This window comes from Pomacea canaliculata, linkage group LG2 (genome assembly GCF_003073045.1).
Source record: "Pomacea canaliculata isolate SZHN2017 linkage group LG2, ASM307304v1, whole genome shotgun sequence".
NCBI lineage: Eukaryota > Metazoa > Mollusca > Gastropoda > Architaenioglossa > Ampullariidae > Pomacea > Pomacea canaliculata.
The window spans coordinates 11981968-12003634 of record NC_037591.1 but is presented as its reverse complement, the minus strand read 5'-3'; the positions used below and the strand labels follow the sequence as shown (position 1 = coordinate 12003634).

General features: G+C 39.5%; 1 protein-coding gene across 1 annotated transcript; it reads left to right on the top strand.

Annotated features, from left to right (window-relative positions):
• The first annotated feature begins 3256 nt into the window (after positions 1–3256).
• On the top strand, positions 3257–19841 carry LOC112557871 (multiple epidermal growth factor-like domains protein 10). Its single transcript, XM_025227955.1, has 12 exons — positions 3257–3307; positions 4154–4391; positions 5287–5550; positions 6371–6634; positions 7972–8235; positions 10204–10322; positions 11654–11721; positions 17013–17176; positions 17701–17800; positions 18168–18184; positions 19191–19329; positions 19555–19841. Exons 1-12 carry the CDS (start codon positions 3257–3259, stop codon positions 19778–19780), a joined length of 1914 nt encoding a protein of 637 aa, XP_025083740.1. The 3' UTR covers positions 19781–19841.
• Positions 19842–21667: the final 1826 nt, after the last annotated feature.

Sequence of the window (21667 nt, the reverse complement as noted above, 5' to 3'; positions counted from 1 at the left end):
CACTTTTTGTATGTGAGAAGAGATCTTCTCGTGCATATCGTCTTATAAATATTAGATGGTCAACAAGATTGATCATACCTACAGTTACAAAAGAATACTCAGACAGAAGCAGCTGCTTCACATCCATTATATTCAGGTTTAACCTTCGAGTGTCGTGATTACCGGGAAGGACAAATATTCCTTTCTTCTGACAGCTGAACTATTATATTATAAAGACTGTTCGTGTAACAAGAGCTCCAATATTGAACTGGCTACGGAGTCTACTGTCTCAGCGCGAGATCTCGAAAAAAGTTGCTTGTAGCTCATTCAGGACGACGACTGAAACCTCCCTGTCCATAAATTATATCGCGGCACACAGAGGGCTTGAGGCGTGGGAAGAGGCTATAAGATTATATCGAAAGATGAATACTTTTAATATGAAAGGACGCTGAACGATGTCTGTAGTCTAGTCATAGACAATTTGTAAATCACATCTCCAGTCATAAATAAATAAACGATTTTAGGTTTTAGATTTTTGTTAAAAGCTTCCGTTACTCTGAAACGTCATTTTTCTCATTCTTTCAACTTAATAGGGTAATCACACCTGCGGCCTTTGGATTTTTACGCAAGGTTCCGTAAGTTATAACTGAAAAGTTATGCAAATACTGCAGTGAAGACGTTTATTATAAAGTAGATACACATATATAAAAAAAGTTCAATAATTCAGTTTACAAGACTAACTTGGCCTACACCTACTGACATACAGCAGAACAGCAAGCACTAGGATTTTGAAAGCTCTCATTAAATGTAATGTTGTAATGTTTTTATAACTGTTTATGCATTTCGCTTTTTTAACAACAGAGTGTACAAACAACACCTACGGCCAGAACTGTAGTCACCAGTGTCAATGTAACCTTGACAACACTGTGTCATGTGATCATGTCTCTGGCAACTGTACTTGCAAACTCGAATGGGAGGGTGCTACGTGTGACACAGACATAGATGAGTGTGTGACAAATACACACAACTGTAGTGAACAAAAAGAGATCTGTAACAACACTGTTGGCGGATATGACTGTACATGTAAAGATGGCTATCACAAGGATTCTTATGGCATCTGTGAGCGTAAGCGTTACTTTAATTTACATCTTGTTTGTTTGTGTGTGTGCTTTTACATTCATGTGTTTCCATACGCCTGCAGGCACGTCCGTGTGAGTGTGTGTACGCTCGTGTGCATTTTTTATAAAATAGATCGTTTGAAAGTTTTGACGCAGTTTATCGTTTAAACTGAAGAGATATGGACTTTGTGCATAAAACAAACACGATGTACTTAACAGTTTGCTTTGAATTGACAAAGTATCCCAGCAACTGGAAAATTTTTAAGTACTTTTTATTTAGATTTATACAAATATTTATATTTTATATAATATTGGTGTTCATAATGTCTTCATAAGCACTTTTACAATTGGAATCTCTGACCTCAGTATTTTTGTAATTTAGTAACATATGTTGTTAATATGACATTTATGTTTATTACATAGATTCTGCATTAGGGTTCAGCACGCGCATTCCACACCATCATGTTATACATAACTTGCTCTTATTGCACTGTTATAAAAAGCACTTGGTGATGCTTGTAATTTTCCAAAGGTCTAAATTCACGGTATGGAGCATGATAAATAAAAAAAAAACATTGGGGGGAGGGGATGTGGCATTATTGTTTTAATACTTGAGAAATTGTAATTCCACACTATTATTAATAAATGTTTAAATTGTAATTGAGTAAAATGAGGTAGAAAATATTCCATTTTAACGGAAAATTACCCTCTTTGATCACAAACATCAATTATTCAAATGTACTTATTGCATAGTAAAAGTATTATGATTTTTTGGGGTGGGGTTTCCTCTTTTTATCTCCTGTAGAATGTACCAACAACACCTACGGCCAGAACTGTAGTCACCAGTGTCAGTGTAACCTTGACAACTTGTGTGTCATGTGATCATGTCTCTGGCAACTGTACTTGCAAACTCGAATGGAGGGTCCTACGTGTGAGACAGACATAGATGAGTGTACAACAAACACATACAACTGTAGTGATCCTCACGAGACCTGTAACAACACGGTTGGAGGATATGACTGTCTATGTGTGGATGGTTATCAGAAGGATTCATCTGGCATCTGCGAGCGTAGGAAGAATTTCATTTATTACTTTAACATTTGATTTTTCGTACCTTTTAGACTATTTAAACCCCTTCCTTTTTATGTAAGGTTTGGTAAGTTAGCTGAGGAATTATATAAAATACTTCAGTAAAGACGTTGATTGTAAAGTGGTTATTATTGGGAATACCAGGAAAACGGTTAATGACTGAACTTGCAAAGACGAACTTGACCTACACAGAAAATTACAACAATTCGCTTAACACCTGAAACCAATGGGAGGGTCCAATGTGTCATAAATATCTATAGATAAGGATATAAATTAAAGTTTAACGAAAACAAACCAACTGCAGTGAGTGTTTCTGCTCAATTTTAATTTTTGAATTTTATTATTTACGTTAACGTGTGAAAATTTGTAAATAAAAGTTCAACACTCTCTCCCTCCGGTTAGTCAAAAAAATCACAAAATTTACTTCGACTTTCTGTTTAGATAGCTGACCTTTTTAAGAAACCAATATATTAGGATCACAGTTCATGTAACAAAAGCTCCTCCACGGAAGTCTTTGTTTTGATCGTGAGGTTTCAGAAGAGAACTTGCGGGTAGTTTATTCAAACCGATGACTGGAACCATGTCTATTAACTATACCAGTGCACACTCAGCACCTATTTTAAGAGTGTCACAGGCTGTCTAGATTATATCAAACATTTCATGTTCTTTACTGTCAAAGGACGTTGAGTGATGTCAATAGTGTAGTGTAGTCATATATAATTTGTAATTTATTTTGAAAAATTAAACTACTAGTCGTAAACAAATAAACGATTTAAGGGAAGCAAAAGATAAAAGCTTTCCAAACTTTCTTGCTCTTAAATGTCTGTGAGTGTTTATTTTTCTTTTTTTTTCAACTCCAGAATGTGCTAACAACACCTTTGGCACGAACTGTAGTCACCAATGTCAGTGTAACTTTACCAACACTGACTCATGTGATCATGTCTCTGGCAACTGTACTTGCAAACTCGAATGGGAGGGTCCTACGTGTGAGACAGACATAGATGAGTGTGTGACAAATACACACAACTGTAGTGAACAAAAAGAGATCTGTAACAACACTGTTGGCGGATATGACTGTACATGTAAATGGCTATCACAAGGATTCTATGGCATCTGTGAGCGTAAGCGTTACTTTAATTTACATCTTTACATAATTTACATCTGTATGTTTGGTTGTGTGCTTTTACATTCATGTTTTCCATACGCCTGCAGGCACGTCCGTGTGAGTGTGTGTACGCTCGTGTGCATTTTTTATAAAATAGATCGTTTGAAAAGTTTTGACGCAGTTTATCGTTTTAAACTGAAGAGATATGGACTTGTTGCATAAAACAACACGATGTACTTAACAGTTTGCTTTGAATTGACCAAAGTATCCCAGCAACTGGGAAAATTTTTAAGTACTTTTTATTTAGATTTTATACAATATTTATATTTTATATGATATTGGTGTTCATAATGTCTTCATAAGCACTTTTACAATTGGAATCTCTGACCTCAGTATTTTTGTAATTTAGTAACATATGTTGTTAATATGACATTTATGTTTATTACATAGATTCTGCATTAGGGTTCAGCACGCGCATTCCACACCATCATGTTATACATAACTTGCTCTTATTGCACTGTTATAAAAAGCACTTGGTGATGCTTGTAATTTTCCAAAGGTCTAAATTCACGGTACGGAGCATGATAAATAAATAAATAAATACATTGGAGGTAGGGGATGTTGGCATTATTGTTTTCATGCTTGAGAAATTGTAATTCCACACTATTATTAATAAATGTTTAAATTGTAATTGAGTAAAATGAGGTAGAAAATATTCCATTTTAACGGAAAATTACCCTCTTTGATCACAAACATCAATTATTCAAATGTACTTATTGCATAGTAAAAGTATTATGATTTTTTGGGGTGGGGTTTCCTCTTTTTATCTCCTGTAGAATGTACCAACAACACCTACGGCCAGAACTGTAGTCACCAGTGTCAGTGTAACCTTGACAACTTTGTGTCATGTGATCATGTCTCTGGCAACTGTACTTGCAAACTCGAATGGGAGGGTCCTACGTGTGAGACAGACATAGATGAGTGTACAACAAACACATACAACTGTAGTGATCCTCACGAGACCTGTAACAACACGGTTGGAGGATATGACTGTCTATGTGTGGATGGTTATCAGAAGGATTCATCTGGCATCTGCGAGCGTAGGAAGAATTTCATTTATTACTTTAACATTTGATTTTTCGTACCTTTTAGACTATTTAAACCCCTTCCTTTTTATGTAAGGTTTGGTAAGTTAGCTGAGGAATTATATAAAATACTTCAGTAAAGACGTTGATTGTAAAGTGGTTATTATTGGAATACCAGGAAAACGGTTAATGACTGAACTTGCAAAGACGAACTTGACCTACACAGAAATTACAACAATTTGCTTAACACCTGAAACCAATGGAGGGTCCAATGTGTCATAAATATCTATAGATAAGGATATAAATTAAAGTTTAACGAAAACAAACCAACTGCAGTGAGTGTTTCTGCTCATTTTTAATTTTTGAATTTTATTATTTACGTTAAGGTGTGAAAATTTGTAAATAAAAGTTCAACACTCTCTCCCTCCGGTTAGTCAAAAAAAAAAAATCACAAAATTTACTTCGACTTTCTGTTTAGATAGCTGGCCTTTTTAAGAAACCAATATATTAGGATCACAGTTCATGTAACAAAAGCTCCTCCACGGAAGTCTTTGTTTTGATCGTGAGGTTTCAGAAGAGAACTTGCGGGTAGTTTATTCAAACCGATGACTGGAACCATGTCTATTAACTATACCAGTGCACACTCAGCACCTATTTTAAGAGTGTCACAGGCGGTGCAAAGAGGCTGTCTAGATTATATCAAACATTTCATGTTCTTTACTGTCAAAGGACGTTGACTGATGTCAATAGTGTAGTGTAGTCATATATAATTTGTAATTTATTTTGAAAAATTAAACTACTAGTCGTAAACAAATAAACGATTTAAGGGAAGCAAATGATAAAAGCTTTCCAAACTTTCTTGCTCTTAAATGTCTGTGAGTGTTTATTTTTCTTTTTTTTTCAACTCCAGAATGTGCTAACAACACCTTTGGCACGAACTGTAGTCACCAATGTCAGTGTAACTTTACCAACACTGACTCATGTGATCATGTCTCTGGCAACTGTACTTGCAAACTCGAATGGGAGGGTCCTACGTGTGACACAGACATAGATGAGTGTGTGACAAATACACACAACTGTAGTGAACAAAAAGAGATCTGTAACAACACTGTTGGCGGATTTGACTGTACATGTAAAGATGGCTATCACAAGGATTCTTATGGCATCTGTGAGCGTAAGCGTTACTTTAATTTACATCTTTACATAATTTACATCTGTATGTTTGGTTGTGTGCTTTTACATTCATGTGTTTCCATACGCCTGCAGGCACGTCCGTGTGAGTGTGTGTGTACGCTCGTGTGCATTTTTTATAAAATAGATCGTTTGAAAAGTTTTGACGCAGTTTATCGTTTTAAACTGAAGAGATATGGACTTGTTGCATAAAACAACACGATGTACTTAACAGTTTGCTTTGAATTGACCAAAGTATCCCAGCAACTGGGAAAATTTTTAAGTACTTTTTATTTAGATTTTATACAATATTTATATTTTATATGATATTGGTGTTCATAATGTCTTCATCAGCACTTTTACAATTGGAATCTCAGTATTTTTGTAATTTAGTAACATATGTTGTTAATATGACATTTATGTTTATTACATAGATTCTGCATTAGGGTTCAGCAGGCGCATTCCACACCATCATGTTATACATAACTTGCTCTTATTGCACTGTTATAAAAAACACTTTGTGATGCTTGTAATTTTCCAAAGGTCTAAACTCACGGTACGGATCATGATAAATAAATAAATAAAAAAATACATTGAGGGATGGGGATGTTGGCATTATTGTTTTCATACTTGAGTAATTGTAATTCCACACTATTATTAATAAATGTTTAAATTGTAATTGAGTAAAATGAGGTAGAAAATATTTCATTTTAACGGAAAATTACCTTCTTTGAGCACAAACACAATTATTCAAATGTACTTAATGCATAGTAAAAGTATTATGATTTTTTGGGGTGGGGGGTTCCTCTTTTTATCTCCTGTAGAATGTACCAACAACACCTACGGCCAGAACTGTAGTCACCAGTGTCAGTGTAACCTTGACAACTTTGTGTCATGTGATCATGTCTCTGGCAACTGTACTTGCAACATCAAATGGGAGGGTCCTACGTGTGAGACAGACATAGATGAGTGTACAACAAACACATACAACTGTAGTGATCCTCACGAGACCTGTAACAACACGGTTGGAGGATATGATTGCATATGTGTGGATGGTTATCAGAAGGATTCATCTGGCATCTGCAAGCGTAGGAAGAATTTCATTTATTAGTTTAACATTTGATTTTTTGTACCTTTTAGACTATTTAAACCCCTTCCTTTTTATGTAAGGTTTGGTAAGTTAGCTGAGGAATTATATAAAATACTTCAGTAAAGACGTTGATTGTAAAGTGGTTATTATTGGGAATACCAGGAAAACGGTTAATGACTGAACTTGCAAAGACGAACTTGACCTACACAGAAAATTACAACAATTTGCTTAACACCTGAAACCAATGGGAGGGTCCAATGTGTCATAAATATCTATAGATAAGGATATAAATTAAAGTTTAACGAAAACAAACCAACTGCAGTGAGTGTTTCTGCTCATTTTTAATTTTTGAATGTTTACTTTAATTTACATCTTGTATGTTTGGTTGTGTGTGCTTTTGCATGCACGTGTCTGTGCGCCATCACGCACGGTCGTGTGTTTATGCGTGCGCACATTCGTGCTTTTTTGGAATCAAATGTTTGAAAAAGGTTCGATATAGCCGATTGTCTGAAGAGATACAGACATGTTGCTTAAACTGACATAATGTACTCTAGAGATTGATTCAATTTGCCATTGTCCCTTGTCAACTGAGCAAATGTAAAAGTAGTTTTCATTTCGATTTCATGTTTGATTTTTAAACAAAGTTTTATTGTTCATAATGTCTTTAGCAGCATTTTTACAATCGGAATACCTGACCTCAACAGTGCTGTCATTTAGTAACATGCTATTATGGCATTTATGCTTATTAAATAAATTCCGCATTACGATTCAGCGCGCATATTTAACATAACCTTGTTAAAACAAACGTTGCTCTTATTACATTATTACAAAAAGCGCTTTGTACTGCTTGCTATTTTCCAAAGGCCAAAAAGAACCTAAACTCACGATACAGACCATGATAAATCCAAAACTTTGTGTGTGGGGGGGGGGTACTCAATATTCATCTCTTCCTAAACCCACTATTGCACTGTCACATTATCCTTGTATTTTTCGCACAGCGTGTGTGGCAGGAACCTTCGGCCCAAAGTGTTCGTCTAATTGCACCTACGTCACCTCTCATTTTGCATAAATTCCTAGTGCATTCCTGCTTCAGTCGAGAAATGTTTCCACACTTACAAATGACTTTTCTATATCATACTCTATAACTGATATTTTTGTTGTTGTTAAAGTTATCATTCAAAACGCTCCTGAAATTATGTTTCCAATATCTGCAAAACAAAACACACATGCATACACATCTGCACTTTATCATGATCTCTTGACCTACGGTCTTTGCTTTTCTCTACCTACTTGTACTATAACGCTGTCATGGCATCTTTTTGTAACTCCACACAGCCTGTGCCTCGGGAAATTTTGGGACCAACTGTTCGTCCGATTGCACGTGCGCTGCAGAAAACACCGTCAACTGCAGCAACGTTGACGGCACGTGCACGTGCAAGAGCGGGTGGAATGGAGCGAACTGCGATCAAGACATCGACGAGTGTGGACAAAGTCCTCCACCTTCTTGTGTCGCCAACTCTACCTGTTCTAACACCGATGGCAGCTACATGTGTGTCTGCAACCCTGGTTTTCAACTTCTTCCAGACGAAACGTGCACAGGTTAGCCATAGATGTTTTGCTAAACTACTATCACTAGTCAGACCTAAAAGTAAATGCAAAAACCTAAAGCAGGAGGGAGTAGTGTGGCCCTGCGTGCACGTGCTGTGCCTGAGGTAGAGCGGTTCACTTTCAGTTGACTACGGCCACTTACTGAATGATCTGCAACAGGATCATAAGCCAGAAATTGGGAACTGAACTCAGTCTTTGAGTGTCACACTTCGCCAAAAAAGAGAAACGACTCATGTCCGTTTTTTTACTAATTGACTACAAACTGCTGATAGTGACTGTAACAGGTGAATTTTTGTGGAAGACAAGCTTTTTTGAATGCTGTTGATGAATAATTAAAGGGGTAATGAAGTCCATAAATCTATTGTTACGGGTACGTAATTCCACTTGCGGAGGGTTACATTTCTTCATTACAGTCTGATTATCGCTCTTTTCATAGCACTGAGCCTGCACTGCTTAAGGTAACAAACGACATTTTGTGTGCTCTGGATAATGGTGACATCTCATATTTTACTGTGTTAGGCCTGTCTGCTGCCTTTGATACAATCGATCATTTTCACACTAAGCCACTTACTACTCTAATTCAATCTCATTCTATGTCTGATCAATCCTTTGGTGGCGACACTCAGATGTGTACCAGCTGTTCTCCTTCTCAGGCACACACTGCTATCCTGAGCATCCAAGATACTTCTGATATTAAACTATGGAAGTACCACAGCAAATTAAAACTTAATTACAAAAACCGGAAGCTTTAATTTTTTCAAAGACGAGAGCCAGAATTTACCCGTCACTGCCTGTCTCTGTTCGGGTAGGCGATGCCGATGTTCCTTTTGCGGCTTCAACAGTACCTTAGGTTACATAATGTCTGCTGATACATCTCTTGATAAGCATGTTTCTCGTATCTGTTGTTCTGCATACTATGAGCTCCAGAATATCAGCTGCATTCGCCATACTCTGTCCATCTCAACCACCAAAATTCTCATCTGCTCATTTGTTCTGTCTAAACTAGACTACTGCAACTCTCCTCTCGCTGGCTGTCCACAGTACCTCATTGATAAGCTTCAGAAAGTCCACAACTCAGCTGCTCGTCTCGTTTTCCGGACTCGCAAACGTGAACATGTCACACCACTTCTTCGCTCTCTTCATTAGCTGCCAGTTAAAACAATGACAGACTGCAAGCTCCCAACTCAATTCTTTGAAGACTGCTCCCCCCACTCCTTTACTGAAATCTTGTCTGTCCACACTCCTGCCCGAAACCTTTGCTCCTCATCAGACTCCCTCATTCTATCCTCCCTCCCACAAAGACAATCACATCGACAACGGACGTCCTCCCTCTGTGCTGCTAAGTAGTGGAACTCTCTTCCATATCACATTTATCACTTGGACTCCAAGGCTACATTCAAACACTCTCTGAAAACATATCTGTTCACAAAGTACTAATCCTGAATGGCTTTACTATTTTTAACTCCTTGGTAATATTGTTTGTCATGTTAACCATTATGTATCGACTCCATCTTACGCTGTTTATAGAATCTACATCCCTTCATCCATTACTTTGCGTTCTACTCTTGTACCTCATCTTTATGTTTTTCAGTGTTCCTATACATACATCACTGTTCACTGTTATCTTTCATTTATCATTATTGGTCTGCGCAGAGAGTGCGATCTATCTTGGTCGTGATGCTGCTCATTTTAAGTACATGTCTTCATTATTATTATTACATGCACTTCATATCATTGTGAAAATAGCTACAGCATAGTTTAAAGTGACAGACTTACAGTCATAAATTATTTTAAGGAAAAATTCTAGAGTTTTCTTACGTATAGTGAACTGAGGGTCAAACACGTCATTAATCATAAGCGTGTTTTCATATGACAATTACGACAGCAACGACGACGACGACGACGACGAGGAGATGTGGAAAACCTTTGAAAGTTTCCAAATTGTTCCTTTTGTTAAAGAACTGGCTCAAATTCCGCTTGCACTGACGCTAAACGGGAGCTTGCGATATTCAGAAGAAGAGCTGGAAAATAAATCGTCAGACGCTTTCCAGAATATGTCTGCTGAGATTATCAGAGAGGTGAGTTTACCTGAGACGTAAATCAGCCTGCTTCTTATGTGAGACCACGATTAATAAGCTTACAAACACGCATGCCACTCACATGTAAGCGCAAAACCACAGAAAAATGCATACATAATATATACACATATGTGTATATACATATAAAAATAACAGAACGGTAAAAATATGTGAAGGTTCTCTCATTAATCAATGTTTTATGTTTACAGTATAAACTCACTGTGTTCTACCTGTTTTCTTCCCTCGACAGTGGTGATGTTTCTGCCTTTACTTATCCTGTCTGCCGCATTTGACACAATCAACCACTCTTTGCTTCTTCAAGTGCAGCGTTCTATACTTTCTGTAGCTTGTAAATAAGGTATTTGGGCCAACATGTGAGCAAGAAGTTGCAGTAATCAAACCTAAACAGAAGAAATGCACAGACAAGAGTGTTGGCAGAGCGTAAAGAGAGAATATGACCGATGGCGCTGATCGTACGTAGCCTATAATAGACAGACTGACACACAGCTGTAACTTTTCTATCGTGATAGGCAGACTGACACACAGCTGTAACTTTTCTATCGTGATAGGCAGGCTGACACACAGCTGTAACTTTTCTATCGTGATAGGCAGGCTGACACACAGCTGTACCTTTTCTATCGTGATAGGCAGACTGACACACAGCTGTAACCTCTCTATCGTGATAGGCAGACTGACACACAGCTGTAACCTCTCTATCGTGATAGGCAGGCTGACACACAGCTGTACCTTTTCTATCGTGATAGGCAGACTGACACACAGCTGTTACCTCTCTATCGTGATAGGCAAGCTGACACACAGCTGTACCTTTTCTATCGTGATAGGCAGACTGACACACAGCTGTAACCTCTCTATCGTGATAGGCAGACTGACACACAGCTGTAACCTCTCTATCGTGATAGGCAGACTGACACACAGCTGTCAACTCTGCAGTGACGATGAATCCGCGATTTCGAACGGGTGACGTAAAAGTAATGTTGGGTTCTCCCACCTGACGTATTTCGCTGATGACAAACACTATATTGGTTCTCTCATTATTATTATTCTTAAATTTCTGCTCAACTAACGTAAACTGTATTATAGACTTGACATTGCTGAACGTATACCAACACAGGGCTTACCAGTTCTAAGTATCAAATAATACTCTTGTTATGAGATGCAGAGGTACATTTGGAAAGTTTCTTTAAGTAGTATGGATGAGAGGGGGAGTCAAGGTGCTGTAGTGCCTTTCAATATATTTCGAAAGCACACCAGCTCCAAACCTTATTTTATGACTGATGCTTATGGTTTTGTTCGATATAATATGATTGCAGCTCCGGAAACACTTGAATGATCTTGATATAAACGACACGATTCCGAATATCATAATCACTTCTATACGGTGAGTCTGGCTATAAAGGCGCTTACATGCATGAAGTCACACTGGCATATACATCAACTGCGTTGTAAAAATTCATTCATTCGGATCATAAATACTCTCTCTCACACACACACAGAGTGGGGGAAACCGGAGTACCCGGAGAAAACCACCAACTGTAAGCCTAAAGGTGTGTCGGAGCAGAGATACGGAACCACGTCGTTACTGTCGGGGTGACAGGCGCAGTAGTAATTGCACTGCCAACCACAAGTACAATCTTGTAACCCAGGTGTACATGCATCAATGGCGTGTTCCTCAAGCGTGATGATTTGAGAAGTCAGCGCAGGGTAACGATCATCCCGTGATAGGATAGACCCCCTGTCCTACGTCATTCTTCTCTTTTCCAGGCTTCTCAACAAACAATAATAAATTAAGTTCATAATCCTTTAAAGAATTCTTTTATTTATCCTTCACTGTCTGTATGAATATACAATATGTTCCTGAAAGATTGGTTTTTGAGCCTGCGCTGTGCTTGTCTGGCAATTATTAGATGGCCTGTGCTGTGCTTGTACCTGGTAGTTTGTGCAAGAGCCTTACACTCTCTTGTCTTGATAACGGGAGAAACTGAAGTTATATCTGCTCCATTTTTTCCTGTCAATGCTGTTTTCATAGCTCCAGTAATGATTCTTAGGGCTTGATTCTGGACTTTGTTCAGGGTCTTCTGAACCTGGACCAACCAAGGTGTGTGCGGTCTTGCAGTTCCCTGATGCACAGTTTCAAGACTTTCTCACCCACCAATCCCAATTCTTTGCCAGCCAGCTTTCTAGCCTTGCTTTCAGCATTGGCAATAGGCTGCTTCCATGTCGCACCTTAGGTACGTCTGTTTTAGTTGTGTCTCCCAGCATTAATTTTCAAGCTTGTGCTTTGGTGGAAACTGAGAAAAGGGTTGCTGTCTTCTCTCTGTTGATTGCGATTTTGCCCAGAGCATCCTGTATGTTGCCATTGAAGCATATTCCTCCGAACACCAGAGAACAAGGTCATCTACGTAAAAAGCACCATGGGTTCCTTTGGTTATCTTTGGTACAAGATCATTGGTAAAGATCATGAACAGGGTTGAGAGAACTCCTCTGTGAGGAATGCCTTGCCAAAGGAGTACCTTCTGGCTATAGTGTCCATCCACCAGCACCCTGGATCATCTGTTGTTTATGTAGGAATAGGTCCGTCGATACATATTGCCTTTGATGCCGCTTGAGCAGTCCGTTTTTCCCCATCTTGTTTAAGGCCTTTGGCGTGCCAATGAAGACTGCTAGTATGGTAGTGTGTAGACAAGGGGGCGGCGATGGTGGGTGGTCGCCGGAAGAGGCCGAAAATAGTTTTGCTGATGCATGCGGGAAAAGTGCTGATGCTTGCGGAAAAAGTGCTGATGCTTGCGGGAAAAAGTGCTGATGCTTGCGGAAAAAGTGCTGATACTTGCGGGAAAAAAGTGCTGATGCTTGCGGAAAAAGTGCTGATGCTTGCGGGAAAAAGTGCTGATGCTTGCGGGAAAAAGTGCTGATGCTTGCGGAAAAAGTGCTGATACTTGCGGGGAAAAAGTGCTGATGCTTGCGGGAAAAAGTGCTGATGCATAAGAGGCCGAAAATAGTTTTGCTGATGCATGCGGGAAAAGTGCTGATGCTTGCGGGAAATAGTGCTGATGCAGAAGACCACGAAAAGTGACCCACCCGAGGGGTATATAAGGAGACAGGGCAGTTAGTGTGTGAGGGAAAGTATGTGAGATCGAAGTTCGACAGAGCCAGCAGCATCGACTGGCATCAGTAATACAAACTAAGAACCCACGAGAGCGTTGTCTTTTGTGTTGGTGTGGAAGGATTGTGGGAAGAGCCCAATTCTCACCCTGTTACATTTTTGGCGCCCAATGTGGGACACTGGGCGAAACTGAACATCTCAAGTCAGCTTAGTGCCGCCAGAGACAATGGAACTAACAGAAGAGGAGAAACGAGTGCTGGAGGCCTTCAGGAATTTGGAAGTGAAGCCAACAGCAGACACCTCTGCCGACCTGCGCCAATGGGTGGCAGGGTACGCTGCGACAAGGGATGGAGTGGAGACTGCGCCGCTGAATGCCAGCGGACCACAGACGCCGCGACTGCCGCCATTCTCCGGGGGCAAGAACGACAAAGCGCTGGACCTGTGGAAGTATGAACTGATGTGTTTGCGGGGGAGGTATACAGACGCTGTAGTGTTGGAGGCTGTCCGCCGTTCTTTGAGAGGCGAGGCGGCCAAAGTGGCCATGCGTCTGGGCCCGCACGCGACATTGAACGAGCTGTTGCAGAAATTTGACAGTATTTTTGATCTCGTGGTGTGTGACCAAGACCTACTCGGGTCCTTCTACACTGCGCGCCAGGAGGCCGGGGAGAATGTCACGCAGTGGCGGTGTCGCATAGAAGACATCCTGACACAAGCCCTGAGTGCGCGTCTGATCGAAAGACGCGCATACAGCGAGACGCTGCGCTGCAGACTGTGGGGAGGACTACGGCAACCCCTAAAGGATCGCACTGCCTACAAGTTCGAAATGGAGACAGACGTGGACGCTCTATTTCGCAGCTTAAGACAGGCAGAGCAGGAGACCGAGGGACCAGCACCAAAGACAGGCGCTGGAAAGCAAGCGGCGGTCAACGCTGCACAATCCATCCCGGCCGAAGACTGGAATGCAGAGGTGAGGAAGCTGTCGGCCGAGGTGCAGTCGTTGCGGCGCCAACTGCAACAAGGACCACGCAACGAGCCTGCGGCTGACAAGGCGTTAAACCAGCGGCCACCACGCTCCAGCTACGAGGACGACGGGCCTACATGCTTCAGGTGTGGCGGCAAGGGCCACATCAAAGTGGTGACAGTGACCAAGAACAGCAAGCAAGAGAGGACAATGAGGCAGAACCACCCAGGCCACTCCCTGATCCTGATTCAGAGAGCACCACCCTTCCTCCACTGCCCAATGACAACGACAGTCAAGTGCCGGATGTTCAGGAAGGAGGGAGAGATGAGGAGGGCGCTACGCCACGTGCAGTGGTTACCCCGCCCCTGTCACCACGCCACGCCCCGCGAGCGTCCACAAGGCCACGTCAGCAACCGACGTGGATGAGGAGCGAAGACTACATACTTCACCAGCAGCAAACACTAGACAATTATAGCTGTAAATGTGACAAACTGAAAATGCTGCTGAGCAAGTTGTCATCAGAAAAACTGCCTGAGACTGTGGTGACCACGCTCATTAAGGCTGTCTGGCCACTGTTATAAACGCAACATGGCTACAGCAACAATTTGTACATTTATGTTTATAAGTTTGCCTAAGATGTATATATTTTTATAGCACGTTACATTTGGAAAAAAATATATGGTTCTAGTTTTAAATGTCGAGGACACATTTCTCCTCGAGGGGGTGTATATGGTAGTGTGTAGACAAGGGGCGGCGATGGTGGGTGGTCGCCGGAAGAGGCCGAAAATAGTTTTGCTGATGCATGCGGGAAAAGTGCTGATGCTTGCGGAAAAAGTGCTGATGCATAAGAGGCCGAAAATAGTTTTGCTGATGCTGATGAGCCCAATTCTCACCCTGTTACACTAGGGTAATGTTTTTATTCTGGAAGGCATCCTCAATCACCCGTGTAAGGTGTGTGATTTGGTCTTCTGTGCTTCTGTATTTTTGGAAGCCTGCTTGTTCTGGGTAGAACAGTAACTCAGGATGTTAATCTTGCTCTTCCTTTTTTTAAAGAATGGGAATTATCCTGGCCTCTTTCCAACACTGGGGTACTTTCCAGTTTAGGTTAAACATGTCTAGTAGTTTGCTGAGAGCACCATTACCAAGCTGTTGTGCCATTTCATTTATGATGTCTGGACTGGGAGATTTATTCTTTTGCAACTGCTTGATGGCGTTCTTCAGTTCCTGTGTAGTAATAATGTCTTTTGTCCTGAATGTAGTGTGCCTTTGTGTTTGCTGTTCCTTTTCTTCTCTTCTGATTGCTTTCTGCAGGCTCTGAGGGATGGTCATGTCACTTTCTCATCATGTGCGTTAGCGGCCATTTTCCCAGTCAGTATCTTACCTTCTTCTTCAAGTATGATTTTCTGTCCCTGGTTGTCAGTCTCTATAACTAGCGTATCTCTCTCCATATACTGCTGTTTACTGATTTCCTAAATAATTTTTAACATCATCAATAACACTTTTTCCGACTCTTTGACAATGTGAACTGGTTCACTCAAAGGCTGTGTCTAAACCCCTCCTCTCTGTATCATGTTATACTAATTGATGTCACAGTAACCAATACCTTTATCCTGTTATACTAGTAGCTGTCGCATTAACCAATATCTTTATCCTGTTATACTAGTAGCTGTTTCAGTAACCAATATCTTTATCCTGTTATACTAGTAGCTGTTTCAGTAACCAATATCTTTATCCTGTTATACTAGTAGCTGTTTCAGTAACCAATATCTTTATCCTGTTATACTAGTAGCTGTTTCAGTAACCAATATCTTTATCCTGTTATACTAGTAGCTGTTTCAGTAACCAATACCTTTATCCTGTTATACTAGTAGCTGTCGCATTAACCAATATCTTTATCCTGTTATACTAGTAGCTGTTTCAGTAACCAATATCTTGTCAGTTTCCAATGATGCTGCATCCTTCCTTCTTTTCTGCGATTCAGTAAGAACCCATAGAACAGCCTTTCGTAAATCCATTGACCCACCATGAGGATGTGAGCATTTTTGACATATTTAATTACCTTAGCACAATTTTCAACAGAGGCCTTACAAAGAGAGACTTCAGTTTCCTGAGAATGAAAAAGCGCTGTTCAGTTTTCTTCAGTGTAGTCTCGCGGCTTCTCCAGCTGTTCTACAAATCTTATATAGGCAGTGTTCTGTCATTTTCGTCTATTTGCTACAATAACAACTGTTACAAAGTCAAGAACAGGTTGGGTCAAGCAGTGCACATATGCTCTAAGATTATTATGATGGCCCAGAATGACTTTTGGACTCTATAACTGGCAGACATGGTCAAAAGTCACAATTATTCAGGATCATATGAATGTCCCATTACGGGTATGAAAGCACAGTGGTATTGCTGGTAGCTAATGTGCTATGCAGTTTTCACTATTAGTTAAGAGCTGCTTCCTAATTATCCCTAGGTTAAGAAAAGTTGTACTTTAAATATAGGGAAGGATCCATATACTTTCCCAGTAAAATCCATACGCATTTAGTATTACCTGCTTTAGTTTGATATGTAAATATTTGTCACTACAAACCTTTATTTTTCTTATTTCTTGTTTCATCAGGAATGGAAGTATTATCACTGAACTTGTAATGGTAATAGATAACAAAACACAGTTTGAAGCTGTCACTAAAGTTGCTAATGCCCTGCCACAGCTTAGAGAGGCAAGCTTTACTATCAATGGAGAAACATCTTGGCTCAGAAATCTCACCATAAATAATATTACAAGTAAGATCATTTTTCTCTCTCTGCAAACAAATTATTTACTTATTGTAAAAAATTAATTTACATTTACAAAGTAATACTCTTAGAAATTATGTTGCATATAGTTTCTTTTAATAATTTATTTGTTTTCATGTTAATTTTACCATTAACAGATGTGAGATGACATTCATTCATGTGTGTTACCTTTGTAGTTAGATCATAGCACTCTCAAGAAAGATGCTAAACTGTGAATAATCTAACTCTACATATGCTTAAATATTGAAAAATATGTGCATGATTAAAGAGCACACAGATATATATATACACAAAATATATACACCCTTATATTCATATATATATATATACAAATAAATCTCAATTGTAAAATGACAACAAATATTTCATTTTGTATTTATCGCATTGTCTGTCCATATTTCTTATGAAGCAGATTCTTACACTGGGCATTGAAAATATGTTTTACTCCATCTCTTGCATAGGCATGTAAATTTTTAACAAATTGTGCTGGACTACTTTTATCTTCTCTGCAGTTGAAAATGCCTGTGACATACTGAAAGAGGGATATTGCAGCCCAAATGAAACCTGTGATTCTTCAGATGACACACCTTCCTGCAAGAAGACACCAGTTAGGTGTGTCATAAAAAAACAATGGTCTTTGCCTTCATATTTCATACAAAGCTTTTTTAAACTCAAAAGAGCTAAAACGAATGGCTTTAGTTCATTACAGTTTGGGGACTTCAGAACAGTACAATCATTGAGTAAAGAAAAGGAGAGAAAAAGAGGTAGCAAATAATTATCAAACCTGAAAATTTTGATGATTTTAGATGTCTCATGATGAGTTAGTCGTAATGGCTCTTGAATATTCAAAGAACACTCCATTCCTTATCTGTCTAATAGCAAACATTTATAATTTTTTGTAATAGTTGATTTTTTTTCTTTTTAGCTTTTGTTCATTTTCATGTTAATAAATAATAACAATCTGTATTTTTTTTTTTAGCTCACTACAGAAATCATGTAAGTAGCAAATGTGCAAAGACCAAATTTCTCATTGCTTTCCTGTCTTTATATACTGTGCAGGTCAATCTCCAGCATGTTTGTACTCTCTCTTTGTCTGCATTTTTATATATATCTAATGTGTGTGGGTGTGGGTGTGGCTGTTTGTGTGCACGCCCACATGCTGTAGTGGCGACATGAAATACATGATAAATTCTGATCTGCCTTTTGCTACAGTTTCGGAATGTTGACTACAACGCTATGTTTGTGTGTTTAAAAAACAAAAACCAAAAAATCACAACTTCAACAATATAGTAGGTGTAATAGTAACAGTTTTGAACTGGTGACTGCAGCCTGCCTTTTCCTACAACAGAAGAGAGATATCACTTTGCAAGTGTGTTTTCAGAATAAATATATGGGCCCCCCCAAATAAAAAAGAAAAGGCCAATTAAGATGAGCAACAGTTTTCATTTCTTTTTTTTTTCATTTCTGTTGATGAAGAATTTAACAGGTAAGGAACTCCATAGCAAAAATATTTTAAGAAATATGTAATTCCATTTCATAGCAAAGCCAAAAAATTTAATATTAGCTGCAGCATAGTTTAAAGCAACAGACATATAGTCACACATTATTTAAAGGAAAAGGTCTTGAGTTTTTTTACATATAATGAACTGAGGCCCAAACATGTCTATAAGTGCTCAGGTTTCTTGAGAAGCATTATCAACTTGCAATACTTCATAATAATTCTTGAGTCAAAGAAGTATAAAATCAGCAATGACAGTTTAGCAGTCTAAACCTTTTTACACACACAAATATATAAATATATTAATATGTATTTATATATTCTAGACATTAAAAAACAAACATAAAAAAGGGCATGACTTGGGCATTAAATGTATATGCATACATAATTTTTATACATATATTTATACATATGTTTAGATATTCAACTATGGTATGACATTTACAGTAAAAGTATCGTTTAATGGATATTTTTAAAATTTCACTATTACTGATAACATTTCAGCATTGAACCTGGAACTGGTGATTGGACTTTCGGTTGGCATTCCACTTTTTGTCATCATCGTCACGGTCATTGCATTCTTGGCCTACCGACGAGTCAAGAAAAGAAACGCCACTTTGCGCAAAACTATTTCTGATGACAAGTAAGGAAACAAACACAGGGTCTTTTCCTTACATTAGAAGCTTTCTACATTTCATGTAGCATCTTTCATAATTTATGGAACTATGAATTAGGTCTCATGGAAGTACAACTTCCTGGACTCCTATGCTATTGAAAATCTCTTTTGTTTTCCCATTATTATTTAGTTGTCATTCATTTTCAAACTGCGCAGCAAACATCTATAAGCAGCAGCTGTGTATTTTTCCAGCCAAAGTGAGATCTCCACAATATTTTCAAGACGACTGCCAATCTTTGGGATGCTAAGGCGTCACGGAATGTACAAACCAGATAATTTATCTGAGACTTCCAATGAAGACAACAAATACGAGCATTACAGGACACGCACCAGTGATCCTGGTTATTCCGATAGCTCTCCATGGACTACACGAAGACTGAAGGAGTCAAAAAGACTAGGTAACTCACTTTACAACTGAATAACATAATAATGGCAATGAAACAATCTTACATCATGGTCATTGTTTGTCTTAAGACAATTATTGCTTGCCTTTTTGTTACACTTATTGGGTAGCATTAAAAGACTACTGTAGTACAAACATTTTTCAAATGATTGGGTAAAGCTTAGTGAAAGATACTTTTTTCCCCAAATTTGAGAGAGTACTAAGCTTCCATTTTTGATGTACACTTCTACAAATCATGCAGATGAAGAGTGAACAACACAAGGTTGTACATGGGTATATTGTAAAGACCTCAGTGAGAGAGCTTGGATCATATGTTAATCAAGTATTCCAGTGTAGAAATGATTTTGACCTTTTATGTGTGGTCATATATGTTTGTGTGATAAAAGCTGGTTTAAATGCCAGCTGAAGATCGATTGGCAGCACTGATTGGCATGTATATGTTTTGTCCAGAGGGGGGCAGGGAAGGAGGGACTACACCCAAGACCCAAACTCCCTTAGCTCAGTAGTGAGGAACCCTCTACCTCCAAGGGCCATTTAGATGCTTGTAATATTATTCATGGGCCATACTAAAATTTACTTTAAAATTAACCTGCTCTTTGTGTAGTTTTGCATAATATGTTAACATTTTTGCAAGTGTAAAACCCCAGCCTGCCTGGCACTGCTGTCTGTAGGAGTCACCATAACCCTCCTTTTCATAATTAAGAGTGCGAAAACTTTGCTCTTCCTCTATGAAACAACTGATTGGAGTCTGTAAAATATAAGTTGTCCAACGAACAAATTATTATAATAATAAAGGGAAAAATTAGGTTGAATAATATAAAAACACAATACACATAATTATACTAATAAAATGACCTGCCATCAGGTCAGTGAAATTTGAATATAGCAAGAAAACACTTCCCTCACAACCCGGTACACTTCGTGGCTGTGAATCCGGCCGTGTCAGATGAACATTTCACCTCACGTCACCCGGACGTGTACATCTCCCCAGTCTCGCACACAGCTGGGAGTACGGCGCAGTGTCCTCGCGACTGGCTGCCCCTCGACAACTGCAGTAGTGGACAGTCACAATATTGCATCGACACACTACTGCCACTATATACTGGCGGAGATCTTCTGGTCGCGCACAGTTGCCCCAGACAACATGTGGCATGTATCGTTGCTATTGCCGGTTCTTGTCGTCTGCGAGGATGATCGAGACGCCGGCCTTCCTCACTCAAGGTCCCAGACTGCAATTAAGTCACGGGCCTCCCTCACAGACTTGCTGGTAGGGCGCTCTGAGACGGTAGTCTCCGCTAGTGTACCGGGAAGATGGTCCCCCGACTAAACATCTACCTAAACTGTATACTACTAGAACACCTGACCCCGCTGAACCAAATCTACCTTGCCCTGAAGCGCTGTCGATCTATGACTAAAGAAATTACTGCCTACCGCGCTATACCCCTATGTCCTATCCCCCCAACCCCTTGGCCTCGATAGCCTTCAACAAGCAAGGAGACCTGTCAAGTTGTAAAAACGGACAGAAAGGCTTTCCTTTACTGTCCGTCTACCCGGCCTTGGCCATTAACTTGGCCCTTAGCCCAGGCTGGTTCATGACAATTACCATTCGCTCCTTTATATATATATGTGTGTGTTGCTATGAAAACTTTGTATAGATTTACTGAAATCTGTGACTGCCTTGGCGGGCTGGATCAATGGCCAGACATTCCCCACTCCTGCTCTAGATGGACCCCAGCATACAATCAGTGCCATTTTCCAATACAGTCATGCACCCACGACACATTAACCCTTCCAGAGGTAGAAGTGCATGTGGCAGGTTATCCAGTTACATTTCTAGGAGTGTATCTCGAGAATGGAAGAAAGAACATTTACCCAGATGAACAGAAACAGTTTTCTGCACTG